We start from the raw sequence: 23,352 nt of genomic DNA, 5'->3' as shown, positions 1-23,352 counted from the left end.
CACGATGCTCCAGGTGCTCTGGCTGCCCAACCATGGTGGGGCCACCTCTTCTTGTTCAGCCCAAAGACCTGGCACTTCCCCTCCCACCCCCCAGCTCCTGTCCCATAGCTTCTGCAGGAACCACCAGCTCTTCTCAAGGGAGGCCAAGGACAGCCAGGGAGGTCCAAGGAAAAGGGCAGGTTTTCTAAACTCTCCTGAGACTCCAGTACCTCCTTTCCAAAGAGACTGCATGGATTTCAGATGGCCAGTAAGTGAACTTGGCTTCACAGTGGTGGGATCACTGGAGTTTGGGTGCTGAGACCTCTCCCATGCCAAAAAAAAAAGCAAAGGGCTTGCCAGGAGTGTTTCTGAGCCTGGTGCTGTCTTCCTGGTGATGGACATGACTTGTCTTGCATCCTTTGCTCAGCGTGTAATGAACAGCTCTGGGGTCTGTGCAAGACCCTGGGATGGTGGGTGGCTGCAAGTCCCCATGCCACACTGAGCCTCTGCTCTGCACTGGTGGGGTGGCTGCCCCCAGGTACCTTTGGGGCTGTCCACAGGGATTTTTGTGGGTCTGCACCTGCAAGGGACTGCAAGTTCTGCTGGTCACCTTGGACTGGATGGCATCAGAAGAAAAGTCACAGTGAAGTATCACAAAACCGACAGGGTTAATAGAGAGAAATCAAAACATCTCCATTTGCCCGTGAAGTGACAGTTATGGAGCAGCCCCTGCAGCAGCAGGTGGTGCCCTGCTGCCCACCTGAGCTGTGCCACAGCCAGGCAGGCCCTCCTTACCCCCCTCTCCAGCAGCATGTCTCGGAAACGAGTGATGCGCTCCTCCAGGGGAGGGGACACCTGCCCTCCCGATGCCTCCTCACTTTTCTCCTCCATTTCAGCCTTCCCCTGGTCAGCTGCTTGGGCATCTTCTGTTCTTTAACAAGGCAAGATAGAAAACAGGTCAGTAATTGTCACCTGGGGAGAGGATTTTGAACCCTCTGCAGAAAACTCTCTGGGCTGGCAGGACCCCTCCGGGTGCAGGGAGCTGGTGCCTGAGCCCTGTGGCTCATTAGCCCAGCACGGGGCTGGAGGGTGCCCAGGGGCCTCTGAACCTCCTGCAGCAGGAGGACACTCTAGTGCTGTGGTCCAGGAAGACCTCAGCAGCCAGGCACCATGCTGTACTTCATACTACAGAAAAGTGACAGCTTGATATAAAATCTGTCCAGGAGTGGAGACCTTCCAGGAGCAACTGGAGAGACTCACCTTGTTTCGTTTCACTTCCCTTGTTTTATTTCTCTTTCCTGTTTATGTCCCCCCACTGGAAGCCAACACCAACTTACTGGCTGATCCTGCAGCCCCTGAGCTCCCTCCCAGGGCAGGTCACCAGCCAAGCCTCAGCAAGGAACCTGCCTGTCTGGGCCAGCAGGTCCTTCCTTACCCATCCCAACAGACCTTCCAAGATTGCATCTGATTGGAATAAATGTCTGGGCCAGCAGGTCCTTCCTTACCCATCCCGACAGACCTTCCCAGATTGCATCTGATTGGAATAAATGAGCTTCTCCTGCTCCTTGCCTGAGCCCTCTTGCCTACTGGACCCCTGGGATAAAGGCAGGTCCAGAGTGACCATTTCAGGACAGAAGAACAGTTTACTCTGAGTTTCAAGCACACAGCAGCAGCAGAGTGAGAGGGATGCTCTCTAAGATTTGGCCTCATGTGCCCTCAGTGTCTGCAGGGGGAGGTCAGTGTGGTGGGGACCTCCCAGGCAGGGGGGAGGTGCTCCAGGAGGTGATGGGATTTGAGGTGGGAACATGAAACTCCAAACTTCAGGAGTTGGCCAGCTCAGACCTCGGAACCAGACTCCTGCTCAGGGCCCAGCTGGGAGGGGTTTGGTACAAATTCAGGCTCTTTCTGGAAAGATCAGGAGCCTTAAAGTGATCACAAGGTTCAAATGAGGATAAGGAAAGTACAAGGTGATTTGATTTTTAGTCTCCTACTAGGCATGACTGCATCTCCTACCAATGTAATTTCCACCACTATGGAATAATACTTAGTTTGAAATTTAAGCAGGAAAACACTTTTTTTTCTCCAAGCAGATGAATTAGATGAGCATGTAATGTGAGCCCCAGTGTATTATCTTCCTTCTACAAATAATTACATTACACTTACATTTATCCTAAAATGATGCTGCATCACCAGTGATTTCAGAGATATCAGATTGGTGTTCTTCACAGAATGACAGTGGCTTTTATATCATAATGGCAAATTTTATTTTGTGGCATGATCCATGACAGGCCCAATCCAATTTCTAGTGCACACAAAGAGTTCTTGCAAGCCAGGAGAAACACTGTGCAGGGCTCCAGCAGCCAAGGACCAGCAGAGCCCCTCTGCCCTCCTTATGCATTGGGTGGTGGACTAATTGCCCACATGCAGCAAATGAGAATTGGATCCCACTAATGTAAAGAAAAATGTTCCTCTAATATAAAGATTTATTTTTCAAGTTAAAACCAGAACTTATGATAGGGCTCTCCAAGCTTTAAATATCCTCTCTGTGAATACCTTGACAGAAATATCAAGTATGACAAAGGTTGTGTCATTTGTTATCCTACACATGAAAGAAAAGAAGAGACTAAACAAACAAAAGTTACTCTTGCAAGTGAAGAAGGCACAGGATCCCATCAAAGATGAGACAATGTTCCTTATTCCCAAGCAGCCAGAGAAGGAGGCACTGCCCAACCTCCTGACACAGCACAGACTACTCTGCTAAGGCAATGCCTGAGCAAGGACATTTTTCTGGAGTTCTGTGAACAAACTTCTGAATTCCTAGAATTCCATTTATGTACATGAACAGAAAAACATTTTCACATTTTCTCACCCATTCACTGAGAGGAACTGCACAGTGACCAGCACAGACACAATATTGCCCATCATTGTCAGCCCCACTGATGTCAATAAAAACATTCTTACACACTTTTATACTAAATATTAACATTTATACTGTTCATGAATACTAAATGCTATGTAAACAGCAAAAGTACACACAGTGTCTATAAAATATAAATACACTCTTATAGTAAGCATTAAATTATTAAAATAGTCTGAGTATTGAACTGGGAGTATCTGGTTCTTCCTTCACAATAATGATATGGATCCACAGAAAATCTTAACGAGGTCAAAAGAACCACCCAATGTAGGAGAGCAGGGATGGTAATATAAGACAGAACAGAGTTATCTTCAACATATCCACTTGGAAAATACTGAAATTCGTTGTGCTTGCTCATCACAATGCCCCCCCAAAATACAACCTATTGTGCAGATTTATTGTACAGCTGTAATTTTTTAATGGCTCCAACCTGCAGCAACAGCTGACACTACACACAGTTACTGGCTGAAGACAATAAAATGCCTTTCAGGCACTTCTCAAAACAGAAGTGTTTACTTCATTTTCTGCTCTTTTGGCAAAGGGTGAGGGAGTTGCTTCTTTGGCACGTGGCTTTTTGCCAGTTATTTCATGAGAATCTGAAGCACACATGGTCATAAAGGTCAAATAAAAGCAGAGGAACAGAAACACCTCCAGCTATTTCCGAGCAGGAGCCTGGAAACCCTGACACCAGTGAAAAAATATCTGCTTCACATCAATGGAGACAAAGCTTTTATCCAATGGCTTTGAAATAACTACTTATCCACACAGTCTTTTTTTTTTAACCATTTCAGAGTAGGTAAGAGCTACTCAGATGCTGCTCAAGGGAAGCACAGATTTTAGAGAACCATGGAGCTGCCTTAGGAATGACACTCATCATGTGCTGCTGCTGTTTTCTACACAGAAGGAAATAATTGTCTTGTTCTTTGCACCTCTTTGTGCCAGACTTCCCAACATCACAAATAGATAAGTAAACTTTAGAACTTACTTATTTCTCTTAGTCTTGATGCTAAGATCATCATTTTCATCCCCTGGACAAGAACTGACACATTTATCTGCTAAAAAGAAATAAACAGTTATTAGATTTGAACTAGGTAAGTGGGAATAGAAATTCCTCAGATTAACTTTTCCTTTCTTGTCTTTGGCCCCAGCTGAGGTATTTGCTATTTTTCACTCTCCACAGGGTGTTTTAAAAATAACATATTTCATCAGATCCTCAGAAACACCTTCGTCCAAAGGAAAGACAGCAATAAACCCAACCATCTTCATTCTGAAAAACTGCTCATTGCTCATGTCATGAACTAAATTGCTTATTGTTCGTTTGTGACATGATTTTATTTACATCTTGTTATTGTTTCACCTGATATTCCCTCCTCCCTTCCCTTAAAAATACAACTGCAAAGACATTTCTGCAAAATTACTGCCAGCCCTGGCACTAGAACTTACCTCCTCAGCTCATTTCTCTGTCTTACAGAAGCAAACATAATGGCACATTTCCAGAAGTTCCATCCCCAGCACAGCAAGGCTGTGGAGATACCAACAACCTCCATGCTTGTGCTGTTGTTGTAGGGTAACTCCAAGGCAATGTCACACTCCTGGTTTGGCCTTGTCCTTGGAGGACTCTGGGGTTGCATTGTCAGTCATCACAAACATGGAGCATGGAACAGATATTTATCTCTAGAACCTTATTTTTTAAGTACACAAATGGCATCTTTCACCAACACTGACATGGCCAGACCACCAGAAGCCATGTCCACCCAGTCCTTGGTTTGTCTTGGGGACTCTCCAGGAGTTCATCATCACAAATAAGTTGAGGGATACAAAAACTGAAACTGGATGTAGTTGGCTTGGGGAAGACCAGAAAGACAAAACTGCAACCTTGTTGTATTAGCCTGGCAATGAAGACATGACTTGACTATCTGGAAAACTATGAAGAAATTAAAAATAGATATAAAATTGAACTTAGGTCAAGGAGATAAAAGGTTTTAATACATTGGTATGGTGGAGACCTGATCTCTCTGAAATCAGATGAGATGCCCAGAGATCTGCTAGAAAATGGGTCCAGTCTTTGTACCATTGAAGCTAATAGAAATTTGGGCATTTGTTTCAAGTTTCAAATTAAAAATCTTGTTCTTAGCTCAATTTGTTTCTCTGTTTTAGGGAAATGACATGTTTATTGGTATCTATCCAGTAAACGTTCTCCTTAATTCATTCTAAGTGCACAAACACTTTGCTAACTGCAACTTGAAGGGATACCAAGGAGAACCAAGTGGCACTGCAAAACAGAGAGTTTGGTCTCAACATTGCTGACAGTAGACGAGCATTATGAATACATACATGGATTTAATCATGTTTTAAATGAACATAAATTTGCTAGAACTATTATCTCTTCTTGGTAAATTCTTCTTTGGGATACTCAAAAATGCAAAGTGACAGGAAAAACAAGCTGTGAAGTCAGGAGGTGGCAGGTAATCCAACAGAAATGTTAGGAAGGTATTAAGCAGGAGCTGCAGGACATGCAGAGGCAGCAGTGGCCTCAACACTAATGAATCCTGAGGGCAGTGAGGTGAAAAGGCACTTGATGGTGCTTTCAGGGAGAGATGAAGGCAGAGCTGACCTACCAAACGTACCCACGACTCAGGGAAGTGGTGGAGGCACCATCCCTGGAGGTGTTCAAGGAAAAGCTGGAGGTGGCACTTAGTGCCCTGGTCTGGCTGCTGTGCTGGTGTCAGGTCATAGGTTGGACTTGAGGAGCTTAAAGGTCTTTTCCAGCCTTGGTGATAGCCAAAGCAAAGCCACACCTGCAAGGCAGCTCCTGCTCGGCTCTCACCCTCCCAGAGCCCACCCAAACCATCTTTCCACATACAGCTTTCAGATAAAAAATGTGATACAACACAGCCTGATTCCAGTGTGTGCTGGTTCCTGACAGAGCTGGGCACACCACATCCTTCTGGCTTTGCCTGCAGGAGGGGCTGCCATGGGTACCTGGTCTTGGATAAGTGGGCTGAGCTGAGAGGCAGCATCATGGCTTATAATTTCAGTGCCCTGGAAAACCCAGTAAGACCTGATGGATGGTGTCTGTGCTCTCACTCAGGCACCCACTGAATCACCTCTGGTATAAACTCTCTTTGAGAGGGAAGCGAGGCAGCCGAGCACAAAACCTGCTAATTGATTTAAAGCTTTGAGGAGGAGCATTACTTGACAGTAATCTTTCCATGAAACCATGAAGCACAGCACTGCCCCAATCAGATGGTCTATCAAGCTCTGTGCTGATTAATTAAATCATGCAGCTAATCCCTGCCATGTCATGAATTCCGGCTCATTTTCCAGAACAAAGAGGAAACACCAGCATTTATCAGGTGAGTTAAAGCCTTTTCAATCCACTGGCCACACACGAAAACCTGATTTGCAGTTTTGTCCTGGCACCCACACGTGGCCCAGGAGCTTAACTATGGTTTCTGGGACTGTAATTCATGTTTGTGTCTGAATGCTAAAGGGTCCAAAACGTTTGTGGGGACAGAGTAAACTAAATCATAACTGGATTTGAGGAGGGATCACACAAAGTACCAATCAGCTTGCCATTTCCTGTAGCCAGGATGTCAGTTTTCTTGTAATTAGCTGAAGTAATAATGTCCTCAGCTTAAACATCCAGACAAAACATTTTACAAGTGGAGGAGCAGGAATACGACAGAAGCATTTAAAGGAATCTTTGAGGGAAAATACAGCTTTATGGTCAGCTTGACACTGTACTGAGACAGGAGTAATGACAGCTAGGGACAAGGACAGAACTGGCCCCAGATGATGTTGCACGCTGCTCTCAGACAGCTCAGACTTGGGGACATGGCCCAGAATGCCAACTGTGTCCTGGGCTGCAGGGCAAGGGGAGGGATTCTCCCCCTCTGCTCTGTCCTAGCAAGACCTCCTGTAGGGCTGGGTCCAGTTCTGGAATCCCCAGCACAAGAAGGACATGGAGCTGTTGGAGAGGTTCCAGAGGAGACCATGGAGATGATGGGGGGGCTGGAGCAGCTCTGCTCTGGAGCCAGGCTGGGAGAGTTGGGGTGTTCAGCTTGGAGAAGAGAAGGCTCCAGGGAGACCTTAGAGCAGCTTCCAGTGCCTGAAGGGGCTCCAGGAAAGCTGGGGAGGGACTTGGGACAAGGGCAGGGAGGGATGGGACGAGGGGGAAGGGTTTCCATCTGAAAGAAGAGAGATTAAATGAGACATTAGGAAGAAATTCTTGGCTGTGAGGGTGGGGAGAGCCTGGCCCAGGTTGCCCAGGGAAACTGTGGCTGCCCCATCCCTGGCAGTGTTGAAGGGCAGGTTGGATGGGGCTTGGAGCAGCCTGGGCTGGTGGGAGGTGTCCCTGCCCGTGCAGGGAGTTGGAACTGGATGATCTTTAAAGTCCCTTCCAACTCAAACCAGTCTGGGATTCTGATCCTAAAATCAAGGTTTGCAAGTCCTGGGAGTGCCATCTCCATCCCTATGCCTGGCTGGTGGTGGGTCCCTGCACCCAGGTGATGTCCCCATCAGTGGGCCCAGGGCAGAACTGGTCCAGAACCTCTCCAGAGGCACAGGAGGAGCTGCACCTCCAGCATTCCAGGGGCTGGCCTGAAGGGAACCCATTAGTGCAGAGCCACGACACCTCCATAAATCTCCCTAAGAATTAATACTTGGTGGAGGCAGAGTAATTGATAAATGGCTAATTTCTCATTTATGCCTAAATCATCAATGCACTTGATCTGTGGCGGAGCGACGCGCAGACAACCCGCAGCTCCCCGTGAGGAACCACACTTGCCAACTTTCTTTGTGCCTTTGATTTAAAAACCCTAATTAAAACTCAGCAGCAGCAACTAAGCTAAACAAATTTGGCAACCATTGTTGCAAACACACAGCTCATTTGTGTTATTTATTTACCTGAGATTACAAGCTAAGAGAAATAGTAACAAATAATTCCTTTCACCTCAGCAGCTAATATATACTAATTATAACCTGACTGTCTCAAACCCTGAGCAACTGCAAGTCCCAGTTAAATCAAGGAAGATGAAGACTATTAGCAACAGTGAAAACCGTGGTCATAAAGAAACTGATGCATGAATCAAATCTTGGTGGTACTTATAGATAATAAATAAAAAGGATGGAACACTCAGCAAAAATCAGATTTTTCCTGTGGCACGTATCAAGAATGACTTTAGGCTCTTCTTATTAATTAATTATAGACCAGCAACAATGATCCTCAGTTTTGTCTTTGGCCATCATTCCCCCTTGTCAATAATTAATTGATCTTTCAATAGATCCTTTAATAAAAAAATAAAATTCTGCCATGTTTTCCTCCTGAGGAATGAACTTGGGCAGATACTTTGGAACGATCAGATACACAGCAAAAGTCACTCAAGCCACACACAGAAATGGTATCTACACAAGCATCTGACAGTTGAAATTTATATTGAAAAATGTACTGACATTTTGTGTTGGCAGGGACTACACTCACAGAAAACCACTTCTCTGTATCTTTTCTTCAGTAAATTACTGCTCAACATAATCCTGCAACATAAATCCCAATTGTTGCTCATTTTCTGCACCTACAGACACCAGTTGTTTTTTTTCAGTCCCCAGGTGCACTCTCCCAGTCCCCCCTTTTGGGGTAGTGAACTGGGGGCTGTGCCTGGGGATCATTGCAGCCCCCATGGTCAAAGTATAAAAGGGGACCTGGGTTTTTAGTTATAAAATACTGCATTTGAAAAGAACATTTTTCCAGACCTCACCACCAAAGGACAGATGTTGGCTGGGGAAGGGTTTCCAGTGAAACTGCCAAAAAGCAGAATATTCCAGAGTGATAAGCAGTTGAGTAAGACAAGCAGCATTTCAAGTCAGTGCTGGGCACCCAGACATCCCCCAGGAACAGCAGGTCTTACTGACACCACTCCCATGGGACAGGCAATGGGAAGCATCAGGAAATAAAAGGAGCAATAACATGGTCTGGAGAGCTCCCAATAACAGGGCAGGGGGAGCCAACATCAGCTGGTGATCTAGAATCTTTGGAAAGTCACCTGGTGGAACAAATGATGGACCAGGGGCATCCTTTAAATGGCATTTTGAGCCACTGAACACAGCTTTCTGCAGTTCTCCCTTCAGGAATCTCCAGTGTTGAGAAGGTGCCTGGCAAAGCCACGGTGAGATGGAAGCACTTATGTTTCCACCAAACCTTTTAGCTCTCCTTAGAGATTCAGGCCTGGGATTCCCCTACCCCCCAGCCCCCTAACTGGCTGAACAATCAGCAGATGCAGAGCATCTGCTTTCGTGTACCAGCTGAATAATGCACTGCCAATGCATTCCTAATGCACGTCCTGGAAAGAAGTGTCATAAAACATACAGACGGTGTTTGCTGAGGGGAGTTTTACACATCAAAGATTCATCCAGTATAAGAAGTCACCTGCTCCTTCCCAGCCAACCAGGAGAACCCTCCACCCCCCAGCTCAGCCTTTCAGGGCAGGTGAGGACTTTGCGTTAAACACCGATCTTAACACAATTTGTTAAGTGCAATCTCAAAAGGAAACCCCTTCTAATCACGGTTATCAAACTTCCACTCAGCGTGTTTAGTCGGCCAGGTTTCATCCAACATCTGAGTTTAAATAGAGGCCAATAATCACAGGGCTTGAGTTACCTGCTGCAGCTTCCAGCTTGCGCTTGTGAGGAGGATCCTCGATGATCCGGTTGATGTCGCCGCGGTTCTTCAGGTCCACTGGCTTCTCCCAGACTGACAGCTGCATTGTAGGGTTGAAGAAGAAGACCCGGTCATCTCCAGTCCAGACTACACACCTAGTCCAAGTGATAAACTATGCTTAGATAATGTCAGATACACCCAAGAAACAAGAAGTTCACCCTCAGGGTGAGTCTCCTCTCAGACTGACAGCCCGTCCCAGGCCCTGCCAGCCCACGCCAGCCACCTCAGGTTCACAACCTCTCTGCACATCAAGAAAATGGCATAGAAATGGCCCCAATGCCCCCACAAAGCAGCAGGCGAAATGGTCTATCACAGAAGGGAAAAAGAATGGGGTCAAGAGAAATGTTGTGGTGCTCACAGCAAGAGATGCCACAGGAAAATGCATTTCATGCTCTCGGCAAGGGGCAGGAGCCCAGCAGTGGGGCTGGGCAGCCACCCCTTCAGTGGCCATGAGGTGATGAGCCCACCAGGGCTGTGTCTGCTGCTGGCAGGTGGCTGTGAGACCTTGTTCCAGTTGCTCCTGCAGGAGGAGGTGTAACCATCACATCCCAATGACACCCCCATGGCATCCCCATGAGCTCCCACCAGTGTCTGTGCAGGACAGGAACCCCTGGCCACCACCCAAATGTGCCACAAAAGTTTAGGTTGATTTTTAAGGGCTCTGTGTCAAATTTGAAAAATGCAACCAAATCACCAGTTTCTTGACTTGGTCAGTTAAAAGCTGCATAACAGCAGAATCACAGAATCACTGGAGTTGGAAGAGACCTCTAGAGATCATCTAGTCCAACCCTCCTGCTAAAGCAGGGATCCCCAGGAGCACATTACACAGGCCTGCATGCAGGTGGGTCTTGAATGTCTCCAGAGAAGGGGACTCCACAGCTCCTCTGGGCAAATTTCCTCTGGGCAGCAGTTCAACTTTTTGTGTTAACATTCATTTAAAATCAGCTAAAATAACATGAAAATAAATATTGCACCATCCTTTACAGACATTGAAAATCCTCATGTTCTGCTTCACTAAATCTGGGTGTAATAAACAAACAAATTATCAATCTCAAGCCTGCACCTTCTGAATCATAATGGAAGCTAACAAACATCATACACACACCCTGAGTTCCTCACACGTACACTTAAAATGGGAAAATATTGTTCTCTCTGCAGCATAAATACCTGGACAGAACAAATCTCACCACTGTGATTGAAAGCAGTGAGCAAAACTGGTTCAAAACAAGTCTGGTCTGGGTTAAAGACTGTGAAAATGAAAAATACTCTGTCACTGCAGAGTAGTGTTATAGGATAATCCAACATTCTGGGGGCCACTGGTGAGACATCACTACTGATCTTGCCCAAACACCTAGTGAAAAATACAGAACCCTGGTGAGGAACCCTGGGGAGCTGAGGACACCAGGGCAGCTGGGGGCCAGGGGTCTGGACATCACAGCAGGTGTGTCCAGCAGAGTCAAATGTTCTCCTGATGAACAGGAGCTGAAAACTGATGGTACAAACCCAGGTGTGAGCTTTGGGCCCACGTACATCTGGTGGAAGTTCTGACACCCTGAATTAAGCAACACAGACATGACCAATATTTTAGTAACTTTCCCTTTTGGATCACGAGGGAGCCTTACAACACGGATGTTCTAAAACTGTTACACAACTAGGTCTAATTACTGCTTCTTACTTTCTACCTTGGGGCTGTGGGAACTTCTGTTCTCCCAGAAACAAGGACCCACCAGTCTCGAGCATCTTCTGCAGAACCCACCAAGAGGAACTTCTGCAGGCACGTTTCAGAGGAAGATTCCTCCCTCCCACAAATCCCAGAGCCATCCCAGAAGGAAGGGGAAAAAAATCTTGGCATTTAGGTGAAGAGGGCAGATGTAGCTGATTAATTTAAATGGGTTATCATCATAATATCATTCAATGTTAGAATTATAGTCAAGGGAGAGGCCCAAGCCTGCCCAGGTGTCAATGCCTGCCTTGCACTGCCCTTGGCTGCAACTTCCTGCACTGGCAGGAAGGGTGAACCTCTGGGGATCTGGTTGGGAATGATGGTGAACCTGAAACCAGCCCCTTGCTTGGGATCCACGATGCTACCAGGTGCACGTGGCACTGCTGAAGCTGCTGGCAGGGATTATAACCAGTGGGTGGGGAAGGGGTGTTTGCTCCCTGGTGGGATGCTGTGGTGCCTCCACGCTGATGGTGCTCATTGCTCACCCAACCCCACCTGGGCTCGCCTGCATCCCCCCAGGTCAGACACTCCTGGTCCCTCCTGAGGCCTCTTCACTTTTGCATGACTAATATAACTTGGCATTTAATTTCAAATTAATGTCTGTTTCCCACGTAGCACGTCACCTGCTCCCCTCTGCTATAATAACAGTTCCAATCAGCCACAGGGGACACATGGGATTGTGTTTCAGCCTCAGAGCATGAACTGGAAAAGCAGATACTGTTATGTTCATGGTTCCCTTTAGAAAACTGTAATTTAATAATGAGTAGGGGCACAAGATGATAATATCAGCTTATTTATTTATTTCATAAGGTAGATAAGGTTTGATAACTTTTCTGAAAATTTTCCTGCCATTGAAATTTGGGGTTTAGCTACTTCTGACATGTGCTTGGTGATGTCACATCAACCACAGGCCCTGCAGGAGCAGGGGGCCAGACTGTGGGGGGAGAGTGCTGGAAGTAAGCTTGGGATTTGCTGAACCTGGGCTGCATATCTAGCTCCAACTGATAAAGAAAAATGTGTAAATTGTGACTGAAGCACCCTACAGACATGCTCCATGTTCCACCACCAGCCATGGGGCAGATGGGACATTATCACCTCAGAATGTGGAACATGAGGACTCTACCCCCTCTACCTGATCCCAAGGAATGCAAGATTTCTCCTTAGAGATTAAAATATCATAAGTTTGGATCTGAACACTTAGTAGACACTGCCAGAGAAGAGGGGGTGATGTGAGAGCCCCCTGTGGGTGCCACTGGCTATGGCTCTTCTCTATGAGAAAGGGTGGAACCACCACCTGCCTGTGGCACTGCAGGACTCAGGTGGCCCCTCTACACTACACCACAGAGCAGCAGATGTCAAGGTGGAAACCAAAATGTATTCAGTCAATATTAAGTAGGATGTCAGACTGTGTTTAAAACACTGGTTTACAAAGTGGCACCATAGCAAATACTGGCTGATATCTATGTGGAGCTCCCAAAGGTACCAGCCACCAAGTACAGACCAATGATCATATGAGTAAAGGAGGTTAAAAGTTCTTTTAGTCAACTGTTCAGGACAAAAAGTCCTGAAATTTTTCATCTACTTCAAAATGACACAAGAGCTTCAGTTACCCAGCATGTAGTCACCTGAAGGGAAGGTGGTCAGGAAACCTGGCTCATGAGACACAACCTATTTTCAGTGATAAAATCTTCCCTGCAGCTCCCTCCCCACAACTTCCTTAAGCACATGATTAAGGAGGAAAAGCTAGCTCAGGAGCCCAGCATTGCTGCCCAGCACCCAGGGCAGTGCATTTTCCCCATGCACTAAGGGGTCTTTGGTGAAGGAAAGGACCCCAAGGAATGGCTGCTCTGCTTACCATGGAGATCCTGGCACTGGAGTAGATGCCACCGGCTTGTTGCCCTTTGATGGGCTGCTGGCCTCATTTACTAGTTTAAAGGAATGATCCTTGAAAGACAGACAGAGATTAGTCAACAATTAAAGCTGCTGCAGAAGGCTGTCATTGTTATACAAATCACCCCGAGTGCCATTATTCCACCAGCAGCTTCATGAACACCCAGCTACCGAAACAGTAGAAATCTCACCTGCACAGAAGCCCTTGCACCAGGGCTGTGCCAAGAAGTCTCCCTCTTTTAGCCTTGGCCATTGGCAGCAAGTCTGCACAAGCTGTGCAGAAAGCCAGTATTTCTGTGTATTTCACATGAACTGGGAGTGTTATTTAGGTTCTTTTCCTTTAGGCAATAATCTCAGCTTTTCTACCAAGAGCTGATGAAGTTACACACATACAGCATCACCCACCTGTAAGCTGCACTTAATGTTTGCTGTGCATTTACCTTCACCTGGCAGCTTGATTTAAGGGCCTTGCCATTATCTGTAAAGGAGGGCTACAGAAATGCACAGCATCTCACACGAGTAACACCGAGCAGGTGGGGCCCATGAAAAGATCCCTCCTTGCACCTGGGGCTGATGCTGCAACAGGCAGCACGACATCCAGGGAGGGGATCCCACTCTGAGCAGAGCCTGACCCAGCTCCTCAGGTCCTGCCACCACCATGTGCCCCAGAAAGTCCCAGACACTCACTTCAGCACTCCTCAGGACACGAGTTTTGTCCCAGAGTTTTGTCCCACCTCCACTCACACCCACCCACCCCTCCCATCCACTCACTTCTCCTCCAGCACAGGGAGGACACCCACAGCAAACACCCTGCTCTGCTCCTCTGGCACCAGCAGTGCTGGAGCTCCTGTAGCACCAAGATAAATATAATAGGTAGAGCTTGAAAATTGACTGTAGGAGATGACTGTATCACCAACACAGCTCCAGCCACGGCACAGCCTGGCTGATCTGGGCAGTTCCATAGTTCAAAGAGGTTTTTAGGAGCAGAAATGCCACCACAGACCTTATCACCACTGTTCTCCACAGGAATTCTCTTCCTCTCTGTGTGTAAAATCAAGGTGGGCGGGCAGGAGGATCGACTCGGTTCTTTGCCATTATCTGTGAGGTGAAAGGGTTTTGTTTTAATGTGCAATGAATACAGTTCCACCAAGCCAAAAGTGGCATCCAACCCCCAGCCCCATGGCCCCAGGCACTGCCCTGCTCGGGGTCAGCCCCCACAAATGGTCACGTAGCTGCACCTTGGGGACAGGAAGGGAAGGTAAAAAGGCAGAGAGACAGACCTGACCATCAGAAACAAAGCAGGTTTCACTGGGAGGAATATTAAGAAATATATTCTTCTTTTAAGTATTATTATTATCTGGGGTTTCTTTGGATCTTCTTGTTCTTCCACCTCTCCTACAACACGTCTTTGGGGATGTGACTGACAGTCCCTGTAGTCACCAGCACTGAGAGTGCCCTAACAAGAGCAAGTCATGACACTCCCTCCCTTCCCCATCTCCCAGGTCTGGGAGCAGCTCCCACCTGCCAAGCAGGTGAAAGCTTTGGTGCAGCAGCTTCAGGAAACTGACTGCAAGCCCTGCTTAACTAGGGCTGCCCAGTGTGCAGCAGACTCACACTTTATTCAGCTGCCTTCACAATGACTCAGACTGCAGCACAGGCACAACAGGAGCTACACAGGCTGGAGTCTCAGCTGTTTGACTCTGCCTCACCATGGAATGTATCACAAATTTAAATGTACAGCATTTTTCTCAGATTAATTACCTAATTGTTATGGGTAGTGAAAAAGTGGATTAACAAACCATATCAATTAATTTCCGTATTAAAGGAGCCAGGAGCAGGGAGCAGCTAAAACATCTCCAAAGGGTCTCTAAGTTTAATCTTTCTTCTCAAGACACCTGTTCACAGGTAATCAAAGCATTATTGGGCACGTTCATCCTGGAGTGGAGGTGCCAGCCTGCCCGGGAGCACCCACTGCTGGGCTCTGGGAAAGGGCAGGAAAATCCTGGCAGAGGCTCAGGAAGGCCAGGGACAGCAGAGGGACAGTGTGGGGAACCTGTGACTGGTCCAGCCAGCTGCAGTGCTACACATTCTGCAGGCACACAGCTGGCTCTGGCCCTGTTCTGCAGGCACACAGCTGGCTCTGGTCCCACATTGCAGGCACACAGCTGGCTCTGGTCCCACATTGCAGGCACACAGCTGGCTCTGGTCCCACATTGCAGGCACACAGCTGGCTCTGGTCCCACATTGCAGGCACACAGCTGGCTCTGGTCCCACATTGCAGGCACACAGCTGGCTCTGGTCCCACATTGCAGGCACACAGCTGGCTCTGGTCCCACATTGCAGGCACACAGCTGGCTCTGGTCCCACATTGCAGGCACACAGCTGGCTCTGGTCCCACATTGCAGGCACACAGCTGGCTCTGGTCCCACATTGCAGGCACACAGCTGGCTCTGGTCCCACATTGCAGGCACACAGCTGGCTCTGGTCCCACATTGCAGGCACACAGCTGGCTCTGGTCCCACATTGCAGGCACACAGCTGGCTCTGGTCCCACATTGCAGGCACACAGCTGGCTCTGGTCCCACATTGCAGGCACACAGCTGGCTCTGGTCCCACATTGCAGGCACACAGCTGGCTCTGGTCCCACATTGCAGGCACACAGCTGGCTCTGGTCCCACATTGCAGGCACACAGCTGGCTCTGGTCCCACATTGCAGGCACACAGCTGGCTCTGGTCCCACATTGCAGGCACACAGCTGGCTCTGGTCCCACATTGCAGGCACACAGCTGGCTCTGGTCCCACATTGCAGGCACACAGCTGGCTCTGGTCCCACATTGCAGGCACACAGCTGGCTCTGGTCCCACATTGCAGGCACACAGCTGGCTCTGGTCCCACATTGCAGGCACACAGCTGGCTCTGGTCCCACATTGCAGGCACACAGCTGGCTCTGGTCCCACATTGCAGGCACACAGCTGGCTCTGGTCCCACATTGCAGGCACACAGCTGGCTCTGGTCCCACATTGCAGGCACACAGCTGGCTCTGGTCCCACATTGCAGGCACACAGCTGGCTCTGGTCCCACATTGCAGGCACACAGCTGGCTCTGGTCCCACATTGCAGGCACACAGCTGGCTCTGGTCCCACATTGCAGGCACACAGCTGGCTCTGGTCCCACATTGCAGGCACACAGCTGGCTCTGGTCCCACATTGCAGGCACACAGCTGGCTCTGGTCCCACATTGCAGGCACACAGCTGGCTCTGGTCCCACATTGCAGGCACACAGCTGGCTCTGGTCCCACATTGCAGGCACACAGCTGGCTCTGGTCCCACATTGCAGGCACACAGCTGGCTCTGGTCCCACATTGCAGGCACACAGCTGGCTCTGGCCCCACACTGCAGGCACACAGCTGGCTGTGGCTCCAGGCACCATGGCCAGCCATGTCCTGGAAGGCCCTGAGGGCAGTGCTACTGAGCAGCACTGTACGTTTTGGCATTTCCAGCTCTCAACTCTTCTGCTCTTGCTATGAAATAGTCCCTGAAGCAACAAGGCTAGAAGGCCAGGGAGCTGCTGCTGAAACAAATTGCTGTTCAGATTCTGTCACTTGAACACAGAGCAGTTGGACATGGAGAAACATGCTTGGGGAGCAATGCTTAACTGACCTGGAAATCATTATTACTTTTAACAGGGAAAGCACACTAACCACACTCCCAGCTCTGCTTCATTCTCTTTTTAAGTATTTCTCTAATTCTTGGGAAAAAACCTTTTCTTAATATATTAGAATTTTTATTCTTTTATAGTCTTCATTATCACATTGGTTTAAGAAGTGGCCAAGATCTTTCATTCCTGTATATGCATAATCACACGTGCACAAGGAAGAAGAAAATGCATTTCCCCAGCTTTGCAAACATTAACACAAATAAAGAAATGTCAGTTGGCAGATTTAAACACACATACAAAATTCAGCAGAGGATTTTCCCACAGCTGATGCTGAGGAAATGCATCAGGAGAGAGAACCTAAACCACATACACAGCTCCTGGAGCCCTGGCTGGATGCAAAGGAAGACACAACCTATGGCATAAATGCTTTTGTCATGCTGCTCTTGTTCTGCTCTTTACTAACTGCAGGCTGGCTTGAAGCAGAGTGTGGATGTACTGGTGTGGATCATGCCAGGAGGCCCTTGGGCAGCTGGTCTCACTCCTCTTTGCACCTCACACATCTCTGGCACACAGACACTGCCAATGCCTGAGCCTGCCTCTCTCTTTTTCCTTCCTTAGAAGCGCTGCCTCACAGCATCCCAGCAGGAAAGCAGAAGCACCTGGGTGCTTCTCTGCCCACGCTGGAGGACAGCCAGCAAGATACATGTCTACCCTTCACCAGCAGGTCAGGTTTACTCTTTTCTCATTAATCAACTTCCCCCTTCTCTCCTTTAATTTAAGCACATAAAAGAAACTGCAGTCTGAGAACTGAGCCACCACCACAGATTTCCAACATAATCATGCAGCTTTTTTTGCCCCTGCACTCAGCAGTGCAATTACCAGCTGAGGATGTGCTGGAGACAGGGGATGAAGAGACCTGATTAACCAGGCTTCTCCAGGCCCCCTGGCAGGGAGACATGGATGATTCACAGTACCAAAAGTACAGGTGAAGCAGCAAAACTATTTCGGGTGCATCACAGAGGATGTAGGTGTATGATCATAAACATCTTACTAAAAGCAGAACTAGAGAGGGAGAGGAAAAGGAAGAGGGAGAGGAAAAGGAAGAGGGATGAGGGACAAAGATTGATTCACTCCAGAAGTTGCTATGGAGAAGAGAGAATAAAAATCTACTTTGCAAAGGTATTTAGAGGCCAAATCTCCATTAACTTTAAAGAAAGTTTAAAACTTAGATTCTAAATGTTTCAGAGGATTTGGATTTACTTGGATTTACTCCAAGCACATCCACCCAAACACTCAGCTTCTACTGTCCCACCAGTACCTGAGGGTCAGTTCTGTCTTTCCTCACAACCTCATTGCTTTTGTTTTTTGAGAGCAGCCTAAAAACCACAGTTTCAGTTTTCACCAAGCTGCAGCTGCTCCTGGCAAGAAAGCAAGTCAACACAACTCTTGGTGACCTTACAGAGCAGAATGCAGGACTTCAAGCACAACAACTGTATAGATGATAAAAGCAGAAGGTGTTTCCCAAAAACAAATCAGACAAGAAACTTTAAATCAAAGTAGGTCGAAAGTGATGTGTATGAACTGTCTGTCAGTTGTAAGGTGCCTTTGTAAAAGTTTTCAGCCCTTTCCACACTGGGTTGGAAGACTAAGCAACAGGGAGTCCATCAGAGGATCTTGCTGCAGCCCACCTTGCTCCAGAGGGAGCCTCCTGCTCCACCATGGATTTGCCCAGCCCTTCAGCCAAGGACACTTCATGGAACAACTACCCAGAAGATAACCACATCATCACTGTAACGCTCCTGAATACCACTGGCCTGGGAAATGGAAAGCCCAAGAACATTTCAGAAACTTGCTTTTGGTAGCATCAAATGCAAAGCTGCTGCCAGTCCCAGACAGGACCTGAGACACTGGGGATGCGCTCGTCATCAGCTGCAGCAAACGGCAGAAGCTTCCAGCTGATTTGTAAGGGTCCCCCATGTTCAGGCAGTGCAGGAAGCAGGGCTTGGCTGGAAGCACACAGAGACACCCCACGTGCTCCAGGACCACAGTCAGGACACAGCAACACACCTGTTAGTGCTGGATCCATCAGGTTGGTGGCCATGAATGTCAGGGCTGGTGCAGCCACAGCCGTCACTCTGGCGACTTGTGTTGGCATCAAAGGACCCACATGAGCATCCAGCCTAGAGGCAGAACCTGCATGCAAACCAGAAGGACAATTCTTTAATTTTTTATTATTTTTTTTTGCCCAATAAAGAAAAACGTTTTGAAAAAACCTTACTTTTTGCTCCAGCTGGATTTCACAGAACGTTTGGCCAATCTCCTGCTAAACGTGGCTCCCTATACCCCTCTGAATGGTGAAAATAATTCTGTGTTGAGCTCCTGGTCTGGTCAGGACACCCATTGATTTTCAGCAAAGCAGCATTGGTGTAAATTTTAAATGGCTAAAAATGTGATCCTCAAACCAAGAATTTGCAAAGACATATCAACGCTTTCAAAACAGCCCTCAGCAAGATCACTTTTCTTATTTAAGAATAAACAACACCTCCTGCTTCTGCTGCTTCTCACCAGAAACTGTTTGTGTCCCACTCCATCCACAGGAAATTATTTTGCTGATGATTTGCAAGAGCAGCTTCCTCCTGCTCCCCTCCCCAGCCCTCCTGACACAGAGCCATGGAAGAGCAGAGGAGCCCCTCTCTGCAGGAGCCAGGGCATTATGCAGAGCCACCTCTGAGCTTCAGGCCTTGAAACAACTGAAAAGTCACCTAAGCTGAGAATTTTGCATTCCAACACCCTTCTCACCACATCCCCAGGAATATTTTCATGTGCACAGCCAGAACCAGCAGCTCTGAAGCTCTTGCACCTTCATGTACCACATCCCCACAGTTTTATTTTTGGTGATCTCCTCCTAAGAGGCTTGAAAGCTGTAAGAACATGAGAAGTACATTGAATATTTTTAGGGGCTTCCTCCAACACCTCAGCCCTCCCCTGTGCCTGCAGTGCAGCCCTCCAAGGCCAAAGATCAATTAGCAAGCCACTCTCCCTGCAGCCCAGCTCATGGGAATAGCAGGAAAAGGACAGTGCCAAGGCTATTTTAACCTCCCAGGCCCAGGGGAGGTTTGCAGAACTATGGGGAAGGACTACATGTCTCAAGGCACACCTAAAAGCATATACAGAAAGTATGGAATTTTTGTTTAAGCAATGCAGATGTGTGGTTCCCTGCCTGAGGGGTGAGAGCCCTCCATGGACCTGCAGCAGTCTAGAGCAAAGCAAAATGGGCACCAGGAGATGCTCGTGGATTGTTAACAGCAAAGGAGAGCTGGGAGAGTGGAGACAGGAGCAAGACCTTGATGCTCCCCACCAAGCAGCCCCATGCCATTCTGTGACCATCTCCTGCCTGGGAAGGCAGCACAGGGAGGAGGAACTGCAAGCACAGGCAGGAAAAACAGCAGAGAAGGAAACACTGCATTGTGTCTCTTTTTTTGCCATGAAGTCAGGATAAGAGAAATTCCTGCAAGACACAATGAGTAGCACAATAATTACCCTACAAGGTACTATGATAGATTTAATCCATACTTGCTTTGAAGAAAGAATGACAAATAAAGCCTTTACAGCAGAGGAACAGGTCACTGTGATGTCTGCTGTGCTGCCTACAGCACAGTAGTGCCACTGGAGGCACTTGTAACCTGGCCAGCTCTAACAAGACAGTGAACCATTTTCCAGCTCAAGACAACATTTGGACCTCAGGCAACGACTGTTTCTTTTCTTCTGCTTCTGTCAAAGCCCCTAGCAAAACTATTAACTTTGATGAGCTCTCTGGATATAAGGAAATGCTGAAGATCCATCAATTCCAGCCCTGAAGCCTAAAGGTGCCTCTTATCACGTGGAGCAATCCATACAAGAGCAGACCCAGCAGCCCCTCCAGTCTTCTGGAGATGCCCAGCAGGACACAGGCATGAATGGACTGAAACTTGGGTTTCTGTATCCCTGGAGACCATTGCTTCATCTAGGATTTCCATCTGTAACTTAGATGTACATTACTACACAATCAATTCCATGGGTAATATAGAACAAGGGTAAATAGAGCAAGAGTTATTTGGTTCTCTTTGGCTTTTCAAATGAATTTTCATGACAACAAGAGGGACATTTCCATCCTATCGTTTCCCAAGTCATCAGAGACAGATTAAATGGTATTTCATCAGCTGGTTTCCTCTGGTGCTGCTGAGGTCTGTGCACACAAATGCACTCAGAAAAGGCTGTGCACCTGTTCAGAATGTACCCAAAATTACCATCGTTACAGATAACAACAAATCAAAAGCACTGGAGGCCCAGGATCTCTTGGCTTTTCCCCCTTTACATCTGCAAAGGAGAAAGGTTCACACCTCCAGCTGGGAACCTGTGCCACCAAATTGGCTCAGCCCAGTCCCCTCCAGCTGCTGAAGACCTCCCAGGGGACAGGGGTAAGACACCCAAAAGTGGAATAATTTCCCTGACGTGCTTCCTTGCTCCCCTGCAGTCAGTCAGTCAGACATGTGCCACTGGAGCTGAGCCCTGTTCCTGCAGTTACCACAGCACGTGCTGCACGTTGAAACGGGGCTTTCTGTGATACAATTTCAACTGCTGCTTTATGTTGATTTATTACCACATCCAGGAACATTAAATTATCAGTGCATCTTTTGATGTGATGGAAGCAATTAGCTCACAGCTTCCATCCACACTGGGATCAAGCACATATGTATATACACACACACACACAGACAATTCCACACATGCAGATTGAGTTCAGCTGCTTAGTTTAATTATATCTGACGTTCACCAAATAAGCTTGAATGATTTAAGGCAATCATAACCTTTAAGGAATAAATATTTATGCTTTCTAGTTCTTTGTGCTCATCAAAAGCAGCCTCTGCAATGGATGGATGGGGAATACAAATCAACTCTGTGGATGGAGTTTAGTGTCACGATGCAACATGAGCTTTCAGGATGAACTGAAGATAACCTGGGCTGGGCTAACACCTGAACACAGACTGAAACCCACGCCCTCAGTGCACTTCATGGTTAGGTTTATGCAAATTTTACTACAAAACAAAGCTGAGGAGGAGAGGACAAAAGAGATCTTTTCTCTGAAGTTCCTGATCAGTGTTGGAGCCAAGGAGCCCTGCCTGGCATGCTGTGTGTTTTGAGAACATCTGTCCAAGGCTGAGATTATTTCAGTGCAAACACATTTTACTGCTGCTTACAAACACAAACCACCTACACCTCAACAACACTGCAGCAGGGACATCACAAGGACAAGGGAGGACAGCAGCAGATGAGCAGAAGGTTCAGAAAGCTGAAGATCCTCTGCAAGTGACACACCGCCCTGATTTGCATCCCTGATGAGCAGAGGCTGATTTGCATCCCTGATGAGGGAACCTGGAGCTGGGGTAGCTGGAGCTCTGCTGCAGGGCTGGGGCTGCCCTGGCCCATGGGGGGCTGGTGGCCTCACAGACCCACCTCACACTTGTGGCTTCCCACAGCCCTGCTGCCCACCCTGCTGCAGGAACTGATGCCTTCAGCTTCCCCAGAACATGGGGGCCATCCTGATGGGGGAGGGAGGTTTCTTACTCCCCCAAGGACACACCAGCCCAAAGACAGAGGAAAGCACCTCCTGAATGTGCAGAAGTGGACAGGTCATGAGACAGTGGTAGGAGGCCAAGTCTTCTCAAAGGCAACTCCAGGAGGCTCAGTCCCACTGCCACTCCAGCTGAGCTGGGAATGGTTATAATGGACAACCCTGTCACCTAGAGGGTCTGAACTGGCATTTTTATGCTGCTGCTCAAGCAGCTGAAGCAGAGAAAAGCAAATTCCCCATCACATCACTGACCAGCTGTGCCTGACCTCCAGAAGAAACCAAACCAAACGCTCCATTGCCTTGGGCATTTCAAATCAATTCTACACTATTTTAACAAAAACAAGACACACCAATAATGTATTTGTTATTTTAAAAACCATCCTTATATCAGGCAAGTTATTTTTCAGCTGGAGACCACTGTCCAAATGGAAGTTCACTGGCTTACAGATAATCCAACCAAAACCACTGCCTTTGCTGCTAAGAGATGGTGTGACCAGCAGGTCACTTGTTACTGAACAGCTCTTGTCAGAGCTCAGAGCCAACAGGAAGACACCAAGAGCCTGGGAAAGAGGGCAGAAAGGTCTGATGCTTATTTCACACCTTAAATAGTTAAGAAACAACTAATGGAAACTCTACTGTAGCAGCCTTGGATATAGCAAATGAGCACAGAGCCCCTGCCCCAGCAGGTGCTGCCTGCCCAGACATTCCATGAGAGTTCCGGGATGACGGGCAATTGCAGGGTGAGTACCAGGGAGTGAACCCTCCTCATCTGGCCTGTTCCCATGTCAGGGTTATCCTGGGAAGTCTGCAGGGCTCAGGAGGTCAGCAGCTCCCACTCCCATGGGAACTCCAGGTCTCTGC

The 23,352-nt window shown here is 47.8% G+C and overlaps 1 protein-coding gene across 1 annotated transcript in view; it reads right to left on the bottom strand.

Moving 5' to 3' along the window:
• TCERG1L (transcription elongation regulator 1-like) overlaps window positions 1-23,352 on the bottom strand; it is a 106,343-nt gene that overhangs the window by 7,964 nt on the left and 75,027 nt on the right. The window contains exons 6-11 of the mRNA XM_009997552.1: window positions 18,948-19,073; window positions 14,228-14,322; window positions 13,190-13,278; window positions 9,552-9,706; window positions 3,882-3,951; window positions 775-910 (exon numbers count right to left, since the gene is read on the bottom strand). Coding sequence (XP_009995854.1) covers window positions 775-910; window positions 3,882-3,951; window positions 9,552-9,706; window positions 13,190-13,278; window positions 14,228-14,322; window positions 18,948-19,073 — 671 coding nt within the window. The remainder of the gene's footprint in view (window positions 1-774; window positions 911-3,881; window positions 3,952-9,551; window positions 9,707-13,189; window positions 13,279-14,227; window positions 14,323-18,947; window positions 19,074-23,352) is intronic.

Source organism: Chaetura pelagica, unplaced genomic scaffold (genome assembly GCF_000747805.2).
Source record: "Chaetura pelagica isolate M959 unplaced genomic scaffold, ChaPel_1.0 scaffold185, whole genome shotgun sequence".
NCBI classification, from domain to species: domain Eukaryota; kingdom Metazoa; phylum Chordata; class Aves; order Apodiformes; family Apodidae; genus Chaetura; species Chaetura pelagica.
The sequence above is the reverse complement of the archived record's forward strand: the minus strand, read 5'-3'. Positions and strand labels throughout refer to the sequence as shown.